The sequence below is a fragment of the Triticum dicoccoides genome, chromosome 3A (genome assembly GCF_002162155.2).
Source record: "Triticum dicoccoides isolate Atlit2015 ecotype Zavitan chromosome 3A, WEW_v2.0, whole genome shotgun sequence".
Lineage (NCBI taxonomy): Eukaryota > Viridiplantae > Streptophyta > Magnoliopsida > Poales > Poaceae > Triticum > Triticum dicoccoides.
Window position 1 is genome coordinate 644,896,876 of NC_041384.1, and position 25,116 is coordinate 644,921,991.

General features: G+C 48.8%; 3 protein-coding genes across 4 annotated transcripts; all 3 read left to right on the forward strand.

Moving 5' to 3' along the window:
• Positions 1–9,202: 9,202 nt before the first annotated feature.
• On the forward strand, positions 9,203–12,826 carry LOC119269872 (nuclear transport factor 2-like). Of its 2 annotated transcripts, none has more exons than XM_037551795.1 (10): positions 9,203–9,422; positions 9,914–9,966; positions 10,048–10,185; positions 10,271–10,547; positions 10,614–10,945; positions 11,105–11,288; positions 11,367–11,488; positions 11,562–11,627; positions 11,706–11,769; positions 12,196–12,826. In XM_037551795.1, the coding sequence occupies exons 2-10, from the start codon at positions 9,916–9,918 to the stop codon at positions 12,606–12,608; spliced, it is 1,647 nt and encodes a 548-aa protein (XP_037407692.1). In that variant the 5' UTR covers positions 9,203–9,422; positions 9,914–9,915; the 3' UTR covers positions 12,609–12,826. The 2 variants fall into 2 exon arrangements, with proteins under 2 accessions (XP_037407692.1, XP_037407693.1); XM_037551796.1 differs by having other exon boundaries at positions 10,620–10,945.
• A 2,826-nt stretch (positions 12,827–15,652) lies between these two features.
• Positions 15,653–18,508, forward strand: LOC119269873 (zinc finger BED domain-containing protein DAYSLEEPER-like). The gene is made up of 2 exons (XM_037551797.1): positions 15,653–15,938; positions 16,143–18,508. Coding segments are annotated over exons 1-2 (1,191 nt in total). The 5' UTR covers positions 15,653–15,936; the 3' UTR covers positions 17,332–18,508.
• Positions 18,509–24,220: 5,712 nt separating this feature from the next.
• Positions 24,221–24,803, forward strand: LOC119272733. The gene has a single exon (XM_037554147.1). It carries the CDS (start codon positions 24,221–24,223, stop codon positions 24,587–24,589), a length of 369 nt encoding a protein of 122 aa, XP_037410044.1. The 3' UTR covers positions 24,590–24,803.
• The last annotated feature ends 313 nt before the right edge of the window (positions 24,804–25,116 follow it).

The window sequence follows — 25,116 nt, forward strand, 5'->3', positions numbered from 1 at the left end:
AAGAGTTACCCAAAGCGCACGCTGCTACCCCGACTAGAGGAGGAAGCACCTACATCACCAGCGCATGACATGGCTGACCGGCCACCTCGTGGTCGGGACAGAGAGGCCTCTTGGCCCTCCACTCAAGCCATGCCCCGACGCCGCGCCAAGCATACTAAGGCACGGGAAAATGCGCCCAACCCGCGCGACATACTGGAGGACAAGGCAAGGCAAACAAGATCGATCTACGGATCGCGCAGGCGCCCCACGGCACGTGATGGTGATCGTCACTCCGGATGCAATAAATCCGGCCGGCCGAACTCAACAGACAAAGCTCCTTCGAGCTGCGTCGCGATATAGCCCAATACAGAGGCGCCGCACACCCACTATGCTTCACAGATGAAGTAATGGATCATAAAATCCCTGAGGGCTTCAAACCCGTAAACATCGAATCGTACGATGGCACAACAGATCCTGCGGTATGGATCGAGGATTATCTCCTTCATATCCACATGGCCCGCGGTGATGATCTACACGCCATCAAATACCTCCCACTCAAACTTAAGGGACCGGCCCGACATTGGCTTAACAGCTTGCCAGCAGACTCAATCGGTTCTTGGGAGGACCTGGAAGCCGCATTCCTTGACAACTTACAGGGCACTTATGTGCGACCACCGGACGCCGATGACCTAAGCCACATAATTCAGCAGCCAAAGGAATCGGCCAGGCAATTCTGGACACGGTTCCTAACAAAGAAAAACCAGATAGTCAACTGTCCGAACGCAGAGGCCTTAGCGGCCTTCAAGCATAATATCCGTGACGAGTGGCTTGCCCGGCACCTGGGACAGGAAAAGCCGAAATCTATGGCAGCCCTCACGACACTCATGACCCGCTTTTGCACGGGAGAAGACAGCTGGCTAGCTCGCAGCAACAATTTAACCAAGAACCCTGGTAATTCGAATACCAAGGACAAAAGCGACAGGTCGCGTCGGAACAAACAAAAGCGCCGCGTTAACAGCGACAGCAACGAGGATACGGCAGTTAATGCCGGATTCCGAGGCTACAAATCCAGTCAACGGAAAAAGCCATTCAAAAGAAATAGTCAGGGCCCGTCCAGTTTGGACCGAATACTCGACCGCTTGTGCCAGATACACGACACCCCCGAAAAGCCAGCCAATCACACCAATGGGGATTGTTGGGTGTTCAAGCAGGCAGGCAAGTTAAGAGCCGAAAACAAAGACAAGGGGTTGTATAGCGACAACGAGGAGGAGCCCAGGCCGCCGAACAACGGTGGACAGAAGGGATTTCCCCCGCAAGTGCGGACAGTGAACATGATATACGCAACCCACATCCCCAAGAGGGAGCGGAAGCGTGCGCTACAGGACGTATATGCGATGGAGCCAGTCGCCCCAAAGTTCAACCCATGGTCCTCCTGTCCGATCACCTTTGATCGAAGGGACCACCCCACTAGCATCCGTCACGGTGGCTTCGCCGCATTGGTTCTAGACCCAATCATTGACGGATTTCATCTCACAAGATTTCTCATGAACGGCGGCAGCAGACTGAACCTGCTTTACCAGGATACAGTGCGAAAAATGGGCATAGATCCCTCGAGGATCAAGCCCACCAAAACGACCTTTAAAGGCGTCATACCAGGTGTAGAAGCCAACTATACATGCTCAGTCACACTGGAAGTGGTCTTCAGATCTCCGGATAACTTCCGAAACGAGGAGTTAATCTTCGATATAGTCCCGTTCCATAGTGGCTATCACGCACTGCTCGGGCGAACCGCATTCGCAAAATTCAACGCGGTACCGCACTATGCATACCTCAAGCTCAAGATGCCAGGCCCTAGAGGAGTAATCACGGTCAATGGAAACACTGAACGCTCCCTCCGAACGGAGGAGCACACGACAGCGCTCGCAGCAGAAGTACAAAGCAGCCTCTCCAGGCAGTTCTCCAGATCGGCCTTCAAAAAGCCGGACACTGTCAAGCGCGCCCGGAGTACCCTACAACAAGACCGCCTGTCACGTTCTGAGGTAGCGTAGCAATGCGGCCCCAACCCTAGCCCTCGCGATATAGCGAAACCAGTGCTTCGCGTACATAATTACGCTCTGGAAATACCATGGGCACAGGGGAAGGGGCACTATCACGGCACGCCTGAAATACGGCTTAAACCGCACCAGGGGCTGCCGGATTCCTTTTTTTTCTTATCTTTTTTCTCTTACTCTCAGGACTCCATACTTCGGATGACCCGTTCGGCAATTCAACTGTCGCACAAACGATGCAAGATCCAGGAAAGCAGACAAGCCACGCCGCATTATGGAACTCCCAGGTGGTCTCTACTGCGAGCAGTATACCTGTTTTTTTAATACAATTCCGCGGCATGCCCCTGGCCAGGACATGTTAAATAGTCCAATTTCTTTGGCTTATCGCACTATTTGTATCGTTCCGCTTTCATAGCAGCCTTTCTATAAACAATGCATAGCTTTTTGTCTATTCTTTGCATTATCCTCTTTATATATATATGTTTATCAATAACATGTTGCACCCGTACACTGTGGTACGACAAAAATACGCTAGGGGCTTCAGTACCCATCAATATTGCGTGAGAAGTCCATACACTTTCACAAGTGCGGCACCCCAAACTTATAGCACTATATGCATCGGCTCCGAATCATGATTTGGGTCAATAGTTGGGTTTGCCCGGCTCCTATATTTTGGTGCCTTACGTTCCGCTATATCGGCTAAGGTAGCACTAGGAGAACTACTGCGATTGTGCCCCAGTTGAGTTGGGCTGAACACCTCAGTAGAGAAAGCTAAAACTGACTGTCATGATGAGGCGAGAGATCGGTCGCTGTTCGAGAGGTTTTTCGAGTCCTTAAAGACTTATGCCGCTTCGAGCGAGGAACCGGCTTTGTCCGGCCAAGGCGTGGATAGCGCCCCGAACTCGGTCTTCCGAATACTAGGGGCTTCGCCGAAATTTAAAATTATAGAGTTCTATGGCTAAGTGAGAGTGTTCAAGCATTATAGTCCGATTGCCTTGTTCGTTGTGCTGAGCGCCTCCCTCGACGGACCCAATCATGGGAAAAAGAGCGCTCAGGTTTATCCCGAACACCTCAGCACTAGTGGCATGGGGGCACAAGCCGACGACTGGCCATCTCTCAATTTTTTGATAAACGGCCGCATAGAAAATAATATTTTAAATTCAAGCATTGCTTAGCGCATATGAACAAGTTTTCAGCGCACAGGATAACACGAGCGAGTTCATTCAAAAATTACATCCTTGGTGCATTCATCCGCCATAAGGCGGGCACCGGCCAGAACATCCTTGTAATAGTTCTCGGGCTTGCGATGCTCCTTCCCCGGCGGCGGCCCGTCCCTCACAAGCTTCTCACCGTCCAGCTTACCCCAGTGCACCTTGCACGGGCAAGGGCCCTATGGGCACCTTCGATGCAGACGGAGCGCTTGATGACCTCGAGCCTTCGACAAGCCTCCACCAGCCGCCGCACCAGTCCGAAGTAGCTCCCAGGCAGGGCCTCTCTAGGCCACAGCCGAACTATGAAGCCCTTTAGGGCCTGTTCGGCCACCTTGTGGAGCTCGACCAGCTGCTTCAGCTAGTCGCTCAAGGGCACAGGGTGTCCGGCCTCAGCGTACTAAGACCAGAACACCTTCTCCGTCGAGCTGCCTTCCTCGGCTCGGTAGAATGCGGCGGCATCGGGTACGCTGCGGGGAAGATCTGCGAATGCCCCCGGAGAGCTCCGGATTCGGGTAAGTAACAAGTAGTTTACTTTTATATGTCTGCTTTGCATAGAGAATGCCTTACCCGCCGCTATCTTTTTCACCGCATCCAATTCCTGGAGGGCCTTCTGGGCTTCGGCCTTGGCAGATTTGGCAGTTTTAAGGGCCGCAGCAAGCTCGGACGCTCGCGTCTTCGAGTCGAGCTCCAAACTCTCATGTTTTTTCATGAGAGCCTGAAGCTCTTGCTGCACCTCGCCGACCTGCGCCTCAAATTTCTCCTGCTCGGTGCGCTCCGTGGCCGCTCTCTTCTTGGCCTCGGACAACGCCTGCTTGAGGGTCGCCACCTTAGTTGTGGCCCCTACAATAAGCAGTATGCTCCTGTCATTTTTTGCAATTGCATCTTCTTATAGGCATTTTTTCTATAAGGTATCTCTTACCTTCTTTCTCCTCGAGCTGTCGTTTGGTAAGGCCAAGCTCTTGCTCGGTCCGCTCGAGGCCCTGCTTCAGGGCACCCACCTCCCCAGTCAGTGCGGCGGTGGCCAGCAACGAAGCCTGCATACGTATATTGACTCCTTTTTGGTTAGACTCCTGCGATATTTAATAGATCCTCTATTCGGCTTTTCTTTCCGAACGCCAAACAGAGCATCAGGGGCTACTGTCTATGCGGTAATATTTTTACATATTTCTACTTACCTCGAAGCCTGTTAGAAGGCTAGTACAAGCTTCAGTAAGTCCGCTTTGGGCGGACCGAACCTTCTGGACCATCGTACTCATGATGGCACGGTGCTCCTCGTCGATGGAGGCGCCCTTAAGCACCTCCAGCAGATTGTCCGGCGCCTCCGGTTGGACGGAGGACGCCGGCTCAATAGGCTTGCTCCTCTTGGCAGGAGTTCGCCTGCCGCGGTCCGGAACCGTTAATGATTCCGGCGTGGTGTCTGGCTTAAAGACGGACTGGGAGCCCTGGGGGGTCTTGTCCCCTTTACTCCTGGAGTCCGGGAGGTCGCCTCGCGGCTCCTCCTGGACCACCTCCTCTTGCCCCGGAGCTTGTCGCGACGCCACTTCGGCGTCATCCGCAGCACAGGGGGAGGCAGCGGGCGGAACTGAATTCACGTCCGATGAATCCAGGGAGCCGCTCGACGACTCGTCGAGCCCGTCCTTGGGCGGGCTGCATGATTATATTCGACATTAGGGAAAGCTGCGCAACAAAAGGAATATCATGAGTTACTCTGGTATCCGAACACTTACGATTTCGCCGGACGCTTGGCCCTGTCCGGCCACTCCTCTTCGTCCTCGTCGGTGTCGGGGGCGTAGTTCGGTGGAGGGGTTTTCCTCTTCTTGGACCCTTCGGCCTCCCCTACTAGGGCGGCCTTCCTCTTCTTTCCTCCCCCCGCTGGAGGGGGAGAGGTCTCTTCTTCCTCCTCCTCGTCTTCACGGGAGGAGTGCGTCTCGGACTCATCAGACGACGAGTCCGACACCACCATATGCTGGGAACTCTTTCGAGTCCCCGTGGCCTTCTTCTTCTTGGCCTTCTTCTCCGGCACCACATAAGGTGCCGGAACCAGCAGCTTCACTAGGAGAGCAGGGGCTGGGTCTTCGGGCAAGGGAGCCGGACAGTTAATCAGTCCGGACTTCGCCTGCCAATCCTGTCAAAGGTGAGGGAGTTTAGATCCCGCATAGCGTCAAACTATGAAGAAAACTTAACATCATGTAAAGGATGAAAATATTTTACCTCGCCAGTAGGATGCTGCGAGCTGAATCCGCGGTCTTCGGAGGCGGATGTGGGAGCCTCGGCGCCTTTGGTTAGCCCCTTCCAGACATCTTCGCACGTCGTGTCGAAGAGCCCGCTCAGAGTTCAATGCTGCACCGGGTTGAACTCCCACAAATTGAAGCCCGTTCTTGACACGGAAGGATCCGGCGGACGAGCATGACCTGGACTACGTTGACAAGCTTGAGCTGCTTGTTCACCAGGGACTGGATGCATTTTTGCAGTCCGGTCACCTCTTCTTCGTCGCCCCACGACAAGCCCGTCTCCTTCCAGGACGTGAGCCGCGTAGGGGGTCCGGATCGGAATTCAGGGGCTGCGATCCACTTCGGATCGCGTGGCTCGGTGATGTAAAACCACCCTGACTGCCACCCCTTCAAGGTCTCCACAAAGGAGCCCTCGAGCCATAAGACGTTGGCTATTTTGCCCGCCATGGCACCTCCGCACTCCGCCTGGTTGCCGCGCACCACCTTTGGCTTGACGTTGAAAGTCTTGAGCCAGAGGCCGAAATGGGGGCGGATGCAGAGGAAAGCCTCGCACACGACGATAAACGCCGAGATATTGAGGATGAAGTTCGGGGCCAGATCATGGAAATCTAGGCCATAGTAGAACATGAGCCCGCGGACAAATGGGTGGAGAGGAAAACCCAGTCCGCGGAGGAAGTGGGGAAGAAATACTACCCTCTCATGGGGTCTCGGGGTGGGGAGAAGCTGCCCCTCCTCAGGAAGCCGGTGCGCGATGTCTTTGGACAGGTATCCGGCCTTCCTTAGCCTTTTGACATGGCCCTCCGTGACGGAGGAGACCATCCACTTGCCTCCCGCTTCGGACATTGTTGGAGAAGGTTGAGGTAGGAAGTGCGGGCTTGGGCGCTGGAGCTTGGGTGCGCAGAAGATGGGTAGGCAAAGGAGGAAGAAGGCGTAGGTAAAAAGGTGGATCCTTACCCCCTTATATGAGCGGATGCGACTATGCGTCCCCACCAGCCTAGTAAAACTCGCTTGCCTCCCAAGCGCCGTGATAAATGGCACAGTTGGGTTGCCCATGTCCGTATTGATGAGAATCCCGTAAATGGGGGACACGATCTCTGCTTTGACAAGACGTGCCAAGGAAACCGCCTCGCAAAACACGCTGAGGTGGAAAAGTGAAAACGATTTGAATAAAGGCTTGGCTGTAGTGTGATGTCGTGCTGCGAAATACGTCAGCAGATTAGATTTGTGTTAATATTATTCTCTCTGTGGCAATACGTGGAAACTTATTTGTAGAGCCGGACACTACTCTTGGTGTTTACAAACTTTTATGAAGAATTTGGAGGAGGAACCTGCCTTGCAATGCCGAAAACAATCTACGCGCCGGACTCGTCGTCATTGAAGTCTGGTTCAGGGGCTACTGAGGGAGTCCTGAATTAGGGGGTGTTCGAGTAGCCAGACTATACCTTCAGCCGGACTCCAGGACTATGAAGATACAAGATTGAAGACTTCGTCCCGTGTCCGGATGGGACTTTCCTTGGCATGGAAGGCAAGCTTGGCGATGCGGATATTCAAGATCTCCTACCATTGTAACCGACTTTGTGTAACCCTAACCCTCTCCGGTGTCTATATAAACTGGAGGGTTTTAGTCCGTAGGACAACTTCATCATACAACAATCATACCATAGGCTAGCTTTTAGGGTCTAGCCTCCTTGATCTCGTGGTAGATCTACTATTGTACTACCCATATCATCAATATTAATCAAGCAGGACGTAGGATTTTACCTCCACCAAGAGGGCCCGAACCTGGGTAAAATATCGTGTTCCTTGCCTCCTGTTACCATCCGTCCTAGACGCACAGTTCGGGACCCCCTACCCGAGATCCGCCGGTTTTGACACCGACACCGGGGTCCAAGACATCCTATAAAGAGAATTTAGTAGGTGTCAATCATCTTCACAAACAATTGCTTTGTTTGCTATAAGGGAGTCGGAACCGAAGGTTATAGGTGCCAGTATTGGCGGGTGCAGTCCTATTGGTGCCAATGGCGCCAACTGTCGTGGTTTTGTCACGGCAGATGTTCTCGTGAAAGGACTAAGTCTGGAGGCCATCGCAACTAGGTGTTCGCTTGAACGGGGTTGATCGGGAACGAAGGACACAAGTTTACCCAGGTTCGGCCCCTCACGATGGAGGTAAAGACCTACTTCCTGCTCGATTGTTATTGCTGGAGATCTCGATTACAATGATGCGAATTCGCTAACCTAGATCTCGAGAGATTGTAACTTAGTCTTTTGGTCCTAGGAACTCCCCTTTATATAAAATAGGTTGAGTCCCTAGGTTTACAGGAGATTTCGGGTCGTACTCTCAACTCGTATCTTATTCTAACTCTTATTCATCTTTCCTCCCAAGTTAGGGAGTTTTCCATCTAAGTCTTCTTCGTAAGCCGGCCCATTAGGCTTCTCCACAAGACAGTCTCCTGGCGAATATCTTGTCAGATCTCGGGCCTTCTTGTTTCCTTCATGACCCGGAAATGTTTTGGCCCATAGAGCCCCCTGGCTCTTGGTCGGGTGAAGATACTTGCCGAGTCTCGGTGCTGGGGAACGTCCCCAACAACGTGCAACCCATGGAAATGCTTCTCTTGATGTGTAATTTATAAAGATGCATGTTTTTCCATTTTTAGAGTTCCGGGATTGAATCGTAGACAAATCGAAGAGTTCATCATTATAAAAGTAGAATTCTATCGATAAATTAAAGAGATGAACTATTCATTTTAACAATTAATTAGTGATTAGGCAGTTTGTGATTCTCCAAATTTGAAATGATGAGTACAAAATGCACTCTTCAAAGGGAAATGGCCAACATCTTGGAGGGAGTTGTGGCCGGGCGCTGAGTAAGAAGAGGAGAAAAATGATAACTTGAGCTCATGAGGGCTCCCGGATGAATGAAGACAATGAAGCAAAGAGACCACTGGGTCACTGCATGTGGTCTTGAGGTGTCATAGGTAAACCGATCAAATAGCAACCAAAGGTAGGGAAAACCAGTTACTCCTCCGCACATGGTTAGCAGGCACATTTTTAAATTTTTAAATTTCCCCTCAACGGAAGTACAAGACTTGCATGATGTTTTTGAAGAAGTGAGTGACTGAAATTAATGGCGCCAGTAGAAGCCAGTAAACTTCCTCGTTGTCACGCGCATATTTGATGACCGACGCTCATTTATTTATGGGATGACGAGCGGCGGAGTATGCAGCGTGAAGAGACCAACATGGTGCTTAAGAGACTATGGCATGAAATCTGTTTTTTTTTGACAACTAAAGTTCCCTCTTTATTCAGTGGTGATAACACTTACATCTTTAAGTAAAAGAGGAAGAAGCTCATTAGGAGCCATTTCAATCCACTCACTGCAGAAATTCCTATTTCATCAAAACTATAATCATAGCATAAATTACATAAAAAAGCATAAATTACGGGAGTCTTGGCAACTTCAGATTCTCTTAATCGTGTCTTGTATAAACCCGTCCGGAGTACAAACTCAAAACATCTCAGTCCAAAAAAGTTGGGGTTAAACCGGAGTCCTGCTCCCAATTTTTGGTAGGAGAGGGGGTGTTTGTACAAAACCCGAGTCCGCCTCCGAATCCAGCTCGATCCAAGCCACGCAATCCCGATCCGACGGCTCGCATCGCAGGATCACCAGCACGCACCCGAGGGGCCGATCCTATACAAGTCGCCCCGGCTCTTCCTCCCGAGCCCTACCAAGGCGGCCGTGTCTCCAAATCTCCCTCGAAAAAAAAGCGGCGGCTCTAAATCTCTCCGCCGTGCTAAACCCTAGCTTCAGCGCCGGCGGCCCAATCCCGCCGCCGACGCTTCGATCCCCCGCCCCCTCCCTCCCAGCGCCCCGCCTCTGCCCCGCGTCGCCGCCGCCGCCGAACCCGCTCTTCCTCGTCGGGGACATCGCGTTGCCGCTGTCTCCGCCCCGTGAGGTATGGTGTTGTTTTCTCATCCAGCGATTAGTTGAATCCCGTTGACCTTCATAACCTGTGCCGGCGCGCCATCTAGATCCGCCCCTGATTCCTGTCCACGCGTGTATATAGTCGTAATCTACCTAGGGGCTGGGCATTATTGTCGAAGAAGTACTTGTCTGAGATTATCATAGAGTTTGTCTATTATGGTTGACATGCTATTTCCGTGGTTCATGCCGCCAGACCTCTTGTTGTTGGTGTTTAGAGTAGATTGAATTTGTTGCCCCTCCTTTTGGTCTCTGTTCTTAGTGTGGACAGATGCTCGGGGTGCATACTTTATAGAATCTGCATTTGGATTTGTAGTTAAGAGAATTGTTGATGATTGGATCGATATTCTGACTTTTATGTGGGCCAATCGTCCCTTCTCTAAATCATTCTTCTAATCCTGCTACCTTTTTTGTGTCCATGTACTGCTTATCTTGTTTAATCATTAATGTATACTTTTCTTTCAGCAATGGCAACGCAAGCAGGAACCGCTGCCGCTCCTCGTTTAAGTCCCCAAGTGGTAGGTTTCTCCGTGCCTCCTGTGAATAGACTATTCAAAGCGACCAGTGCCCGTTTTGATCAACATCTTTTTGCTGTATAGATTTGCTCTGTATTTGTTGAGCAATATTACCATATCCTGCACGAGACACCAGACCAGGCGCATAAGTTTTATCAAGACACAAGTAGGATTGGCCGGACAGGTTCTGATGGTGTCATGGAATACGTAACAACATTGCCTGTAAGTTCCATGGAAATTTGTTGCTACAACTTGTACGACCTTACTCTTGACTATATGCTTATTCGCACCTCCTGTATTCCAACAGGAGATCAGCAAGAAAATTATGGCCATGGACTTCAGCAAATACTTGACAGAGATAGAGACTGCAGATGCAGTGTTATCCCACAATGGTGGTGTTCTCATTGTTGTTACTGGATCATTAACCATGGTTGATGACTTCTGCCAACGATTTACACAGTCGTTCTTCCTGGCGCCACAAGATGGTGGCGGCTATTTTGTTCTCAATGATATTTTTAGGTTGATAACACAAAGGAATCTAGAAAACGGAAGAACTCAGAAGGATGAGCCTGTTGCTCAATCAGGTTGATATTTTTATTGCATTTCTTTAAAAACAACTGTAATCCCATGTGTACTCACATTTTCAACAGTAGCAGATCCTGCTCCAGCTGTGGTGGTGGAGCGTTCGACTACTGACCTTGTTGCCGACGTGGATGTTCGGAATCCCACTGTTAATGGCACAACTGTTCAAAGTAACCTGACTGCTAATGGAGCTGTTGAAAATAAGGTTGAGCCACCTGTGAAGGTGACCAAAGAGGTTCCCAAAAAGACCTCTGTTGCTGTTCCCCCCTCTCCTCCTGCCCAGAAGGATAACCCTCCTCCAGCTCAGAAGGATATTCCAAAAAAGACCCCTGTTGCTGCTTCTCCCCCTCCTCCTTCTCCAGCTCAGAAGGATGTCACTAAGAAGACTTATGCATCAATTGTGAGTTATCATTTTATCTTTTATTTGTCAAGTAGGCTTTTACTGCTATGTTCATAATGTAATTCTGAAGTGATGGAATTATTGCTTTTATGAATTGAATTGAGGTTCCTTTAGCCTTTGTGGACTTCCTTGAGGTTCTTTCTAATTACTGATCTGCAGGTGAAAGTCATGAAGGAGGGCCCACCAACTCCAGTTGTCAAACCTAAGCCATCTCCTAAACCTGCGACCAAGCCTCCGACCAAGGCTGTTGAAGGTTCAGAAAAATCTTCTGTAAAGCCTTCGCAGGCTGCTGAAGGCACTCCATCGGGCACGAGTGTTGGCAAGAATAAAACTTCTCATGATGGTTGGTTATGACTTTGACTTCGTATAAATATTTAGTCATTTTGGCGTTCATAGCTGTGATCATTATTATACCCTGCAGAACAAGGCTTTTCGATTTTCATCAAGGGTTTGCCTTACAATTCGACTGTCCCAATGGTTGAAGAAGAGTTCAAGAAATTTGGTACGATCAAGCCAGACGGCATCCAAGTTAGGAACAACAAGGTTAGTTGTAACAGTTTGTTTTGGCTCCAGCTGGTGCTATTTGTCTGACATTCTCTTACTTTAATTGCTTCAGATTGATCAGTACTGCTTTGGCTTTGTTGAATTTGAATCCCAGCAATCTATGCAAGCAGCAATTCAGGTATGCCTATACCGGACAAATTATCTTTTTTACAGTATCTGTGAGACCATGTAATAATTGTATCTTACTGTGATGCAGGCATCTCCACTTTATATTGGCGACACTGAAGTGGGCATTGAGCAGAAACGAACCAGTACGAGAGGTAAGCAACCTTCCTGGTTTTCTAGTTTGTTACTTTACCAATGCTACTCTTAATTTGGTTTCTATGCATCTTTGTTTTCTGAGCATGTAAAAATGTGTGTTGCATAAATCTGTGTACTCCCTCTGATCCATATTAATATCAGTGCTGTTTGAGCCACAAGTAATATGGATCGGAGGGAGTAGCTGTTCTTTGTGGCATCAAGTAGCAATGTTGTGCTGCTCTACTAATGTCCTTTCTTTTTGCTAGTATTAGTCTTAATCAATCTATGCTGATTATATAGAAGAAAAAGAAAGCCTGTTGTTGGAATGTTTCCCATGAGTTTCTTAGAGGTTCTTTTGTTTATTTTCAAGATGATGTGTGGTTATTTTGTTAGCTTGAATGCAGCATCCGTTATGAGATATGGATTAACTTGAACTATTTCCGCAGTTGTGAATGGTGTTGTCATGAATGCTGGCGGAGGTGGCCGTTTCCAATACGGGAGGGGTCACCGTGGTGACAACTTCAGGGGGCGGGGAGGTGGCTACATGAACAGTGCGAGCTACCGTGGCGGCGATAACTTCAACAGGAGGGACGACGGTGAGGACTTTAGCAGGAGGGACGACGGCGACAACTTCAACAGGAGGAACGACGGCAGTGAAAACTTCAACAGGAGGAACGACTTCCGAAACCGCAACGAGTTTTCAGGCCGCGGGCGAGGGCCGCCGCACCAGGGGAACGGCTATCACCACCACAATGGGAACGGCTTCCACCAGCCGCGGCCCTTCCAGAACGAGAACGGGACCGGGAGGTACACCCGCGTCAACAACGGCACGAAGCAGACACCGGTTGCTGCTGCATAGAGGAGGTGCTCCCAGGGGAACCCGGTTTTAGGGGAGCCTAAGAATAGGAGATCATTTTTTTGGAACTGGTTACGAGTTTAGCGCTGGTCGTTTGGTGGTGTAAGGTGAATTTGGCTGGTGAACGTCAATTGGTTGGTTGCGATGCGAAAATTGAACTGTGGCGATCTGAACTCTGGTCTGGAATGTGGAAGCGAAGTTCTATGTTGTCATTCATGTCATCTCTGTCTTTTGATGTTTGCCGTTCATGCTATCATTCATATTATCTTATCTTATTATCTTTATGTGAAAATCGCGGCCGAATGATGCAGACGCTGCATCTCCACCTTATATGTTCTCTGGAAATTTCCAGGCTCCTTTCTGAAGCCTTGAATCCTTCCCCGCCCCTTCTCCCCCACTTCCCTTTCAAGCAGGGGCCCGGCACTGATTGCTGCCTGTTTTAAAAGGGGGCTGCAGTTGCACATGTGCCAACTGGTTGCAACATGAGCCCCAACAAAGTAAGGGTTTCTTTAGATGCGAGATTGCACTATCGGGAACATATGGACATTCGAAGATAGATATTTTATTAAATGCTTGTCATTAACTATATTTGCGATGTCAGGAACATATAGACAGTCTTCATGAACGTAAGTTTCTACTGAAAACGAGTTGAGAGGACTCAATTCCATAGCCCATAATGCAAAAAAAAAAAAAAAACCCTTAAAATTGAGCTTCCACACTTGCAGTTTTGAAGAAAAATGCTTCTTCGAACCTGTAACATTGATCATGTTGCAAACCCCCGAGCGTAACATGGGCCACATTATAAATGGGGGTCATAGCGGAATTGCTGACGCACCCTAGATCGGACGACTGTCGCAAGCGGGATCCAACAGATCTACGCATCAGCCGTCCAACGCTTAGCACGTGCCTATCTTTATTATCATGTTTGACAGCTCAGGGAAGCGTCAGTGATCCTGGATACGACATTTTGACCTTCGCTTTCGCTTATCGCACCAATCTGGCGCAGTGAGCTTTAGCTGGGCTGTCATGCACATCTAGTCATTCCTTTTAATATGGCTGGGTGCTCGAAGGCCCAGAGAAATGATCAAAGCACAAAGGCGCCATATCTTCAATCCATGGCAGAACGTCAAGACTAACTAGGACTACTACTACCAACATATGCGCAACGAAGACCCGAGCACCTCTCTGCAACCAATTGCCGGCCGGCATCGACGTCACATGAGGTATTGGATCGGACCAGGCAGCCCTGGACAACTTTCAAAAGAGGGGGGCAACGAAAGAGAGGGAGGGGGAGTGAAACGGGAAAAGTCACATCAGAGTCCTTTGTGTCCGAGGACATCCTTGCAACATTGCCATCGTTGGTACATTCTTTACCCTTGTCTAAACCATTAGGGTGATCCCGATTGAATCCTTTTGTTCCCGGCAAAAGAAGTTGGAGACACCTCTGGCCATGTTCTATTAAGCATCTCTCTAAGGATACTTAGAGATTTTGGCTTGTATAAGGCCATATACAATGCAAAACGCTTGTGAAAATAAACTGATTTTTTTCTTAAGCACCAATACTTGTTTGTATAGTACGTATGCATACTTACACAATCTGCCATAAAAACAAGCATTAGTGCTTGAGAAAAAATGTTTTATTTTCACAAGCACCTTACTGCATTGGTCTAAGAGACTTAATCCTCTCAGTCCTTCCAATCCCCTCCAAAAGGTGCATGTGGGACAAGTTATCGGAAATTCGCACGGGCACGCATCTGCCCAGCCGTCCGATTGACTCGTGATCTGCAAAGTCATTGAATTTCGGATGAGGGCACACCAAGCTTAAGTTTTAGTTATGAAACTTGTGATTTTGTGGTCCGCGTGCACCAAGTTTCAGCATTTGAAACTTAATGGAATTTTAAAAACCGGTGAAAACACATTCATAAATGGTCTTATTTTAAAGCCCCCGCCACAAGAAAAACGTATACGTAAACGAATCTTAATTTGAAATTTTGTATCAAATCAAAAGATATAATAAAAGAGATCCAAAATCGAAGGCCAAAAAATAAAGTAAAAAAAAAAGGGCGTGTGTTCCCCGTCCTGCTCTAGTGCTCTCCCGACAGGTCACGGCAGTCCCTCGTCTATACGCTGTAGCCTGCATACACTGTGTGGGCGGGTATCCCACCAACCATTTATGCGGGACATCCAAGTGGAATGTAACCAGATTATGATGGAGGCTCAGTAGCTCACCATCACCATCCTTTAGAGTGTGTTTAGTTGTAGAACCAAGTGGAATAGAATTGAATGGTTCCATTCCATCGGAACGGAATGGTTCCGTCTTAGTGTTCAGTAGAGCTAACGAGATGGAACGGAATGGTTCCGTCTCAGCGTTTGGTTAGAGGAATAGGATAAGATACAGGTCACGAAGAATTATTTTCTCCAAGTGCTAGTACGGTGATTAAATACGCATCAACTAGTACTGGTACTGAGCATCAACAGTAGCGCATCAACTACGTAGTAATATCAAGCAGGGTGGAAGGGAAATTGATTTCTTCCGTCGCCGACCAGGTGAAGATTGCTGCTCTCGCCGTCAAATTCAGAAGTATCAAGTAGTATGAAGATTGCTGCGGACGGAAATCAATTCAAATGTATCAACTAGTATCAAGGTAGGTGCTCCCGGAAATCAATCTGAAGTCAGGCAAATCGCTCAAACCGAGCGGTGTCAGGCACCAATAGCGGCGAGACACTGTCGTCCTGCTTGTGCTCTGCTTCGCACCAACAGCAGCGACGACAGGAACAAGGCGCGGGAAAAGAAGACCCGCCAATCCGTTGGGACGACGCGGCGGCCACCGATGACGACAGGAACAGGCAACCGCGTCCTGCTCTCTGTTTATGTTGCTCCGCTGGCTACTAGCCTGCCGCCTGCTGCTAGATCGCCTCCAAGCTGTTGCTGCACGCCATGGGAGAGGATAGACGACTGGGACGCGAGGTACAGCCGCCGCCGGAGAGCGAGAGAAGTGTTTTGGGCGGCGGCGGCTCAGATAGAGAGAGGGCTGACGGGGAGAGGCACGCGAGAGAGGTGGTTCCGCGTGGTCCGCTCGTTTTCGAGGAACGCCTCGGTTCGGCATAATCAGCGAATATGCTGTTTCATATTCCGATTCCTTCGACTAACTAAACACGGGATGGAACCGACCCATTACATTCCATCCGATGACAGAAACCAAACACACTCTTAGAGGAGTGCTGAGAGAGCCTGGGACTGAGAAAGCGCAGAGCTTCTCCGCTCTGCTCCTCGCGCAGACTTCACCGGCAAGGGCAAAGGGCAATCAAGATCTGCGGCAACAGTTTCTACATGTAAGTTTGTCAGATCAGACCAATCCTTCGTCCTTTCTTCCTTCCTTGGATCGGCAGCTTTTGGTTCTCGAACAATACACCATCCATCCATGCGGTTTCCCCCTTGATTTGCGGCCATCGTCGTCGCCAATTTTGCGGGTGTAATACCACCATGTACGAAAGCCACAGCTGCTTCCTCCTGATACCCTGTTGGATATTTTGCAGGAAGACAGATCCACACGTGCCGGCGGAGAGCACCGGGGGACAAGCAGTGGCGGTGAAGAAGAAGAAGCAAGGTCGCAAGCGCAAGCCGCGGTCCGACGTGTGGGAGCACTTCGAACCTTTCACGAATTCCGACGGGGAGGAGAGAGCGAGGTGCAGAAGGTGCGGTCTCGGCCTCGCCGCCGACACCAGCAGGAACGGCACCAGTCGTCTCCGCCGGCACGCCCAAGGCAGCTGCCCAGGATCACCACCACCACCACCACCACCAAAGCCTCTAGCTGCCGCCGCACAATCACAGTCACTCGACTGCAGTAGTAAGCCTGCTGACAGCAATTGGAAGGAGGCCACTGCCGATCTGGCCAGAATGATAGCGTCGCACTCGTACGACCCATCCTTTGTCGAGGACAGCAGCTTCAGGAGCTTCGTGTGCCGGCTGAACCCGGGCTTCGAGGTGCCCTCGCGGGACGCCATCCAGCTGAGCTGCGACGGTATTTTCGAGGAAACGATGAGGGTCCTGGAGTCTGAGCTCGAGCGCACCTCCGGACAAGTCAACCTAGCACTAGACGCAGCCGAGACCGCTCAGGGGACGGTCCTGTACGTCGCCTGCCACTTCATCGACGAAGGCTGGCATCACCGCCAGATGATCATCGACGCTTATTTGGTCGCGCCGGAGTACATGAGCCGCATGCCGCTGCTGGGCACCGGCGGGGTTGTCCTACACGGCACAGACCGTTACAACGTGCTCGTCGAGAGGATATCCAGCCACTCTGTTCTGCACAGGCTGTTCAGCATCACCGTCGGACGGATCGGCGGCCTCAGGCCCTACCTACAGAAGGCGAGCTTCCAGGCCGTCTGCGGCGGCGTGAGCTGCTGCTGCGGCGACACCTACGCGGACACTCTGCTTTGCTCCGTCGCCGAAGACCTCTGCGACAACCTACGATCACATCCCTTCGCCAGCGACGCAGAGGAGACGGTCGAGGGGGAGCCCGGGCTCGAGTTCGAAGAGCTCCGCTCGCAGCTTGATTTCGACTGCCGTCTGCCGTACCACAAGAAGTGGTACTCGTGCTACTCTTCGCTGCAGGTTTTCCAAAAGTATTCTTCCTCGGAGTTCGACAAACTGCTGTGCAGGCTTTGGAGGGGAATAGATCGCGCCACCAAAACAATCTCGGACCTCAAACATCGTCCTTCTTGAGTTGTTCAAGGTGAGGGAGACCCTGCAGGCTGAAATCGATCGAGCCAGCAGAGAACATCTCTACGGGGGCAGCAATTGCTTTGTCAGCGATGTTGCGGCAGTTCTTGGAAGAGCAAAGGGAAATTTAGACCTGGGAATACGGAACTCGTACCTCAAATGGTCGATCCCGTTTGCGCTAGACCCCCGATACAAGCTCAAGTTCGTCGCCTTCATTTTCAACAGGGCCTTCGGCTTCGGCTCCTCGGGCGAAGAGTACGTCTGCAGGGTGAGAGAAGAAATGGGTCGTCTGTTTGCCTCTTTTAGTAAAGACGGTGGAAATCCAAATCGTGCCACGGAGGAGACTGCCGGCAGTGCTCATGAGTTGGAACAGGCATGGGATGCGTACTGCCGTTCAGAGGTAGTAACTAAAACAGAGCTTGATCGTTACCTGGAAGATCCCCCGGTCCAAGGCGCAAGAGGTTTCGACGTTCTGAGCTGGTGGAAGGCCAGCGTATCGAATTACCCGACACTGGCTAGGATGGCAACTTGGCAAGGGCTGCGCTGGCCATTCCCGCGTGACGCAAGCTATCTCCTGAACAAATGTCCCTGATTGGGAACAAGGTTCGTGGCTATTCCAAATAGACGATGAGAATACCCTGGAGGTGCATATATATGGTGTGTTGGATGGCGGCGGCGAAGTGCTGTAGCTGACGGACCCTTGAAGCCACATGGAGTCAGGAATATCTCGTTCTTGGAAAATTGTTTCATCGGAGTTGGCAACTGCAAGTCTGCAACATCAGATGATACACGGAAGGAGGAAGAAAGAAGGCCACGATGTCTGGTGCTTCCCTGTGATCCCTTGGGCCCATGGTGCAGTTCCTGACGTGATTGCGGCCACACCGGACTTCAGCTCTGTGTTCCACGTCGTGGTTCCCGGCGGCGCTCGGGCCTGGCTCGACTGTCCGCTCGTCGCGCCGTGGAATGTCACGGACGGCAAAGATTTTCTCTGCATTTGTGGCACCAACAGTGGTCTCCGAATTACGACTCCTACATGTGTGGATGTATCTTGTCCTTAAAAGGTCACTAATCAAGCTCTTGACATAACATTTCCTGCTAATCTTGGTCTTTCTGTGTTCATCTCTTCCAAGCTGTTAGTGCTGATAATCCAAATATTGTATACTCTCCAACAGTCCTTGAACGGTGGACCGAACTTCTAACCGGGACTGCATCTTTCGAAGAACCTTTTAAACTTTCCTCCGTCTCGTGCATAAGGCATGCACGTCGTTCTAGATCATTAAATTAACTAACTAAATATGTATTATATGTAATAAAAAATATATTTAGAAACTTCATTCGCATATGAATCTAGTGATATGCTTTTGATGACATATAATATATTTTTAGTTGTAGTCAAATCGGTGATCTAGAAATACGTGCATGCCCTAAATAAAAGCTACGGTCACGCCGATTGATACATATGTGCAAATAGTTGTATGGATTGTACGCCCTCCATTCCTAAGTATAAGTCTTTTTAGAGATTACACTATAGATTACATACGGAGCAAAATAAATGAATCTACACTCTAAAATATGTCTATATACATCCGTATGTAGTTTGTAGTGGAATCTCTAAAAAGACTTATATTTAGGAACGGAAGGAGTATACATTTCCATTTGTTTGCATTCTGACGGGTGAAAGCAATGCATTCAAATTTATATTTCTTATCTATTTCACATTTTCGTTATCGCATTGTGATGGGTGAAAAGCAATGCATTCAAATATATATTTCTTATCTATTTCATATTTTCGTTATCTAAAAAAATTAAGGATGACTAGCCACACCAGGTAATTCAGAAAATGGTATTTTCCTTCCAAAAAAATATCATGAAGAGGGCATGTGCGAGAAGATGGACAACGGGTAGTTTGCGAGGGTAGGAGCACATCCTCTTCCATGGTGTAGTTTGCGTCAAGGTGATGTCTTGCCATGCCCTCGGAAGAGCACATCCTCTTCCGCGGGGTAGTTTGCGGCCCGAGTTGCTTTGTTTCTAGACGAACTGTAAGGTTGGAATTGATACAATTCAACATCTTTGCCCTCTGTGTCTGATTGTTCAAAGTGCCCTACCGCTGCGCCATCAAGATCGAATTCATTGGTCACGCGAAATCACACATCACAATATCTAGAAATGATTTGTTATTGACTCTCGATCCTCCCAAATGCACAGAATCATAGCTAAACACAAACATTGCACAAATGCCATCATTCTTCCACCGTCACATTGCATTAAATCGCACTAATCGAAATGCAAGACAAGGGGGGAGGTTTATTTTATCTCGTCAGTAAATCTTTGATTGTGTGGGATTGGGTAGGAGCCTGAGTTTCGCTCGTTGCCTGGACAAAGGGGGGAGGGGGAAGGACGTGGGACGCCGTTGTTTTCCTCTGTTTCTTCGTTGACACACTGCCGCGCCTATGGGAGAGGTTGGCGCCTGGAGTCCACGACGTTGGTGGCGGCATATGATATGTCCCGAGACGTCGACAATAATGGGGAGGAGGTGCTGGTCTAGGCGGTGTCGGGTCCTTGTTGGGGCCGACGGAGGGGTAGGTGGTGTGACAGACGGGGAAGTCATAACATTAGCCTCAAACCAAGGGAAATGGGACGCGGGGGTCGAGGCGAATTTTATGGCGTCGCCGCCGAGGACTACGGGTGGCCGAAGAGAGCACGACAACAAGGAGAGGGGGAGTAGTGCTGGTGGGAAGTGGAGAAGTGTCGCTTGCGCCAAACCCTTTTTGAATGGAGTTCCCTCCAAAGATCCCGCCATGGTCTCCCAATATAGAAGATACATTCTCGATTTGGAGTGGCTTCCAAAAATATAACGATTGGATGATGATTCCGACATCCCAATTTTTTCATCAAAAACTGCCTGTCACGACGACTGGTTACACATATGACAACCCTGTTAGAGTTGGCCGTGAATACACAGTTTTTTAATACACACTTTTGCATAGAAAGAATGCAATATTAATTGGTCCATGTTTTTTTAGAGGAAAAGGGACCAAGTCCACGGCTCCATTATATTGAATATAACGAGAACCACATGTTTAAATAGTAGCAGGATGCGCTGAAAACCAAGAAAAACTACCCCTAGAAAGGTTAATCCTTTCATGGCACAAAGCGGCCAGAGAGATACTACTAGATCAACGTTTTACAATAAGCCATGATTAGAAAAAGAACAGGAGACAAAGTTTACTGCAACATTACCCCTTAAGTCATAGGGGGGGGGGGGGAGTTCCACATCAGGTGGAGAACAACTCGAAGAGGCTGAGAGCCCTCCTGGCCTTCAGAGGAGGGGTTGCAACTGGCTAGGGGGACCACGTCAGCTGAAGAACTCATGAAGGGCTGAACATCACAGCACTCAGAGCAAGCTTGTTTGAAGTGGAAGCGGGCGAGCCCAGTTCTGAATCCTTCCTCACAATGCGCAGCTTGTCCCAGCTCAGCCACTCTTGATGGTTAGAGGCGCCTTCACTTTTTCCGTTAAGAACCTCAAAAAGTCCCCCAAGATTTCTTTCTCCTGTTCCGGAACCAATATCACCTAGATCTTGGTCAAACTCAACATCTTCCCTGAAACATGTTTGACAACAACCATATGGCATTGTTAAAGGTAATGGAATTTCTAAGTTTCCATATGCTCCATATGGTTACTACACATGCTATATTAAGGAAGGATTCTTTTTTGTTTGAGAGCCAAAATCTCGCAACAGACAAATAATCAGTGCCTACATCTTGGTCCATGTCAAGGCCGCATGATCTCCGAGAGCGAATGAGGATCGTGCATGTGGACCCATTAAAGCGACAGACGAGTTTTTTTTATGAGACACTAGTAAATATGCACGTGCAACGCACGTCTATTTGGACTAATAAGTATGCACGTGCAACACGCGTCTATTTGGATTAACACATTATACTATACTTAATACAAGACAATTTATTCATAAATTTGAAATTTCCCTATAAAGTACACAATCTCTTATTCCCAACTCATACAAATAATTTGAAATATCGTTTCTCCTTAATCAACATGTCTCCTGTATTAAAAGACCACCCACTTTTCCCAATGTATAAAACTCAAAATTATTTAGAAGATTCATCATGATTCTCTATATGCACACATTTATGCAAGTATAATCACACATGAAAATGTCACTTAGGACAAACTAAGGAACCGTTTCAGTGCCAACAAACTCCAGTCAAGAATTATTATTACAATTGAGTGTCAACCACCAATAGCGGGAAGAGACCTCTATGGTTTGTTGAAAAGAGGAAGCCATTGTCACATAGAGAAGTGTAGAGATGTCTTGACTGCATAGAATCAGTTGTGAAACAAGACAAAAAAATGCTAGTTGGACCATCCGATTCTACTATTACACCACAAGTGTTGTAATGTCTGGAAGCAAGAAAAGTGACTTACTTTATTATGAAAATAGAACATGTAAACCAAATAAAAATTACATTGATAAATTGCGTAATTATACTTGTTAATCACTGGACAAAAGCATTAATATGACAACTTGGAACGGTTACTTGAGTACTACACATTTCTTTAAGGGCTCAACATTCTAAAATTTTGACAATATAACAAATATCCTCTCAGTTTGTAGTAATAATGATACGTAGGCTATCACTTGTAAGAATAACAGTGGCAAAAAAGGGCCAACAAATGCCGGTTTAGAAAGAAAAAACTGCAGTTATGCTTCCAATTTTGGCAACTCTAGTGGATAAAACATACCTTACCTCCCAAGTCAGGAAAACAGTCAAATGAAAAAAATGTACTTCTTATAAGTAGTAGAGATGAAGTCATAAGGATCATGATTCAAGATATTCGGAGAAACATGGTTGGTCTCTCTGTATGATGCGAAGTCGTTGCAGTCAGTAGAAGAGTGACCTGCCCTCCAGGCAGAAGACGAAGGCGGCGACGGCACGTGTGCGTGTTCGGAGGAAGCCGCAACTCCTCTTCGCATGTCTCCCATTGTGGCTCGCGTGGGTGGTGGGCCGGTGACGATAGGCGACTCACGATCACGATTCCCTGATAGGAGACGGCAGGATGCGCTCGCGATTAGTTTCCTAATAATTAGATATGTTCGTGATTAGTTATCTAATAGGATGCATCCGTGATTAGTTTCCTAATAATTAGATGTGTTCGTGATTAATTTCCTAATAGGATGCACTCGTGATTATTTTCCTAATAATAGGATGCCCGTGATTAGTTTCCTAATAATAGGATGCGTTTGTGATTGGTTTCCTAATAATTAGATGCGTCTGTGATTAGTTTCTGAATAGGATGTGTCCGTGATTATAGTTTCCTAATTGACCAGGCGTGGACTTCATATTTTCCTCCACGGTGAAGTACGGTCAGTCAATGTAAATTGCTAAGTGCACACAAAGAACAGATTAGGTTAAGGCTAGCCGTTAGATTGAGTTTAGTGGGACTAATCATGCGGTGGTAATGTATCCGTGTACGTTTTATGGGGTGCATTTAAAGAAGATTATGTTTGCTCTTTTGTAAGTAGTATAGATTTGACAATATAACAAATATCCTCTCAGTTTGTAGTAATAATGATACGTAGGCTACCACTTGTAAGAATAACAGTGGCAAAAAAGGGCCAACAAATGCCGGTTTAGAAAGAAAAAACTGCAGATATGCTTCCAATTTTGGCAACTCTAGTGGATAAAACATACCTTACCTCCCAAGTCAGGAAAACAGTCAAATGAAAAAAATGTACTTCTTATAAGTAGTAGAGATGAAGTCATAAGGATCATGATTCAAGATATTCGGAGAAACATGGTTGGTCTCTCTGTATGATGCGAAGTCGTTGCAGTCAGTAGAAGAGTGACCTGCCCTCCAGGCAGAAGACGAAGGCGGCGACGGCACGTGTGCGTGTTCGGAGGAAGCCGCAGCTCCTCTTCGCATGTCTCCCATTGTGGCTCACGTGGGTGGTGGGCCGGTGACGATAGGCGACTCACGATCACGATTCCCTGATAGGAGACGACAGGATGCGCTCGCGATTAGTTTCCTAATAATTAGATGTGTTCATGATTAGTTATCTAATAGGATGCATCCGTGATTAGTTTCCTAATAATTAGATGTGTTCGTGATTAATTTCCTAATAGGATGCACTCGTGACTATTTTCCTAATAATAGGATGCCCGTGATTAGTTTCCTAATAATAGGATGCGTTTGTGATTGGTTTCCTAATAATTAGATGCGTATGTGATTAGTTTCTGAATAGGATGTGTCCGTGATTATAGTTTCCTAATTGACCAGGCGTGGACTTCATATTTTCCTCCACGGTGAAGTACGGTCAGTCAATGTAAATTGCTAAGTGCACACAAAGAACAGATTAGGTTAAGGCTAGCCGTTAGATTGAGTTTAGTGGGACTAATCATGCGGTGGTAATGTATCCGTGTACGTTTTATGGGGTGCATTTAAAGAAGATTATGTTTGCTCTTTTATAAGTAGTATAGAAAAAGCGACAGTCTTTAGTGGTTTTTCTTTTTCTTTTTGAGGAATACTACCAGCCTTTAGTGGTTGCACGTGCGGAGCCCGAAAGCCCGAACAAAATACACAGCCGCCGACCGAACTTTGTTTACTCTGGGAGGAGGAGCCCGATAGAGCTAAATCAACTAGGCAAAACAGTCCAGGAGCCCGAAAGCCCGAATTAAATCAGAAGGCCGAGAAAGCGCGGGAGCCCGAAAGCCCGGGAGCCCGATCTGGTTGTACCTTAGAAGGCCGGAGCCGGAAGCCCACAGCCGCCACTCCCCAGCTCCTCTCGACCTTCTTCTTTCTCTCCCTCCTGCCACCTCCTTCCCATTCATCCAAGATTCCAAGCAGGCCAGCTTACGCCAATCAAGGGTAATGGCCGCGTTCAGCATCCAGGGCAACGTCTCCCTGCTCGGCATGGACCCTGAGGCGATCGTCGAGGCCTGCGACGACAGCGCTCGCGCGTCCAGGCTCCCGCAGGCGCTGCTCGGGGTCGGCCTCGCCACCGCAACCATGGCCACCTACGCGGCCGTGCTCAGGCGCCCGGGCGGCCAGGAGCTCGCGTACTATTTCCTCGGCCTGGGCGGCGCCTTCGTCGCCGGCGTGACGGAGATGTGGGCCGCGCTCTGGATCTCCGGCGACGTCCCCGCTCGCCGCCGCAAGGGGAAGGTGATCCTCTACGCGTCCGTCGTCCCGCTCGTGATCGCCGGCGGGCTCGGCGGCTTCACCGTCGTTTTCAACTGAGTCGACGACGGCCGTGGCTTGCTGTACGGCCGCGTGCCATGCGCGTGCGTGGCCCGTGAATTGCCCTGGTAACCTTTACGAGTTTGTTATGCCAATAAGCCCCGAGAGTGTAATCTCCTATACAAATTGTCTTACTTACATTCAAAGTTATGCAGAGGCAAGCTCAAAGGGGAAAAAAAAAGTTTATGCAGAGGCCCAGGAGTGGAAGTCAGTCCTTGATGTACCAATGTCTTTCAGTGAAGTACTTACTTTTTATAGATATAAAAAAAATGTGCTCCTGGTTCTTGTTTATAAAGGAGCTATAAGCTATGGCACCGATCGGATTTTTGTCCACTCAATTCTCTTCGTCTAATGGCGGAGAATCGATTCTCAAAAAAAAAAAAGGCCGAGAATCGGAGATTCAGGCGAACAGTGCCGAGAGCCGCACGCCGCAGCCTCCCCTGTTCCCCTCTGAAGTCACGGTGGCGAACTGCCGCTGTGCCGCACACGCTTTCCCCTGCTACGCTCCATACATCGCGGCCTTTCCT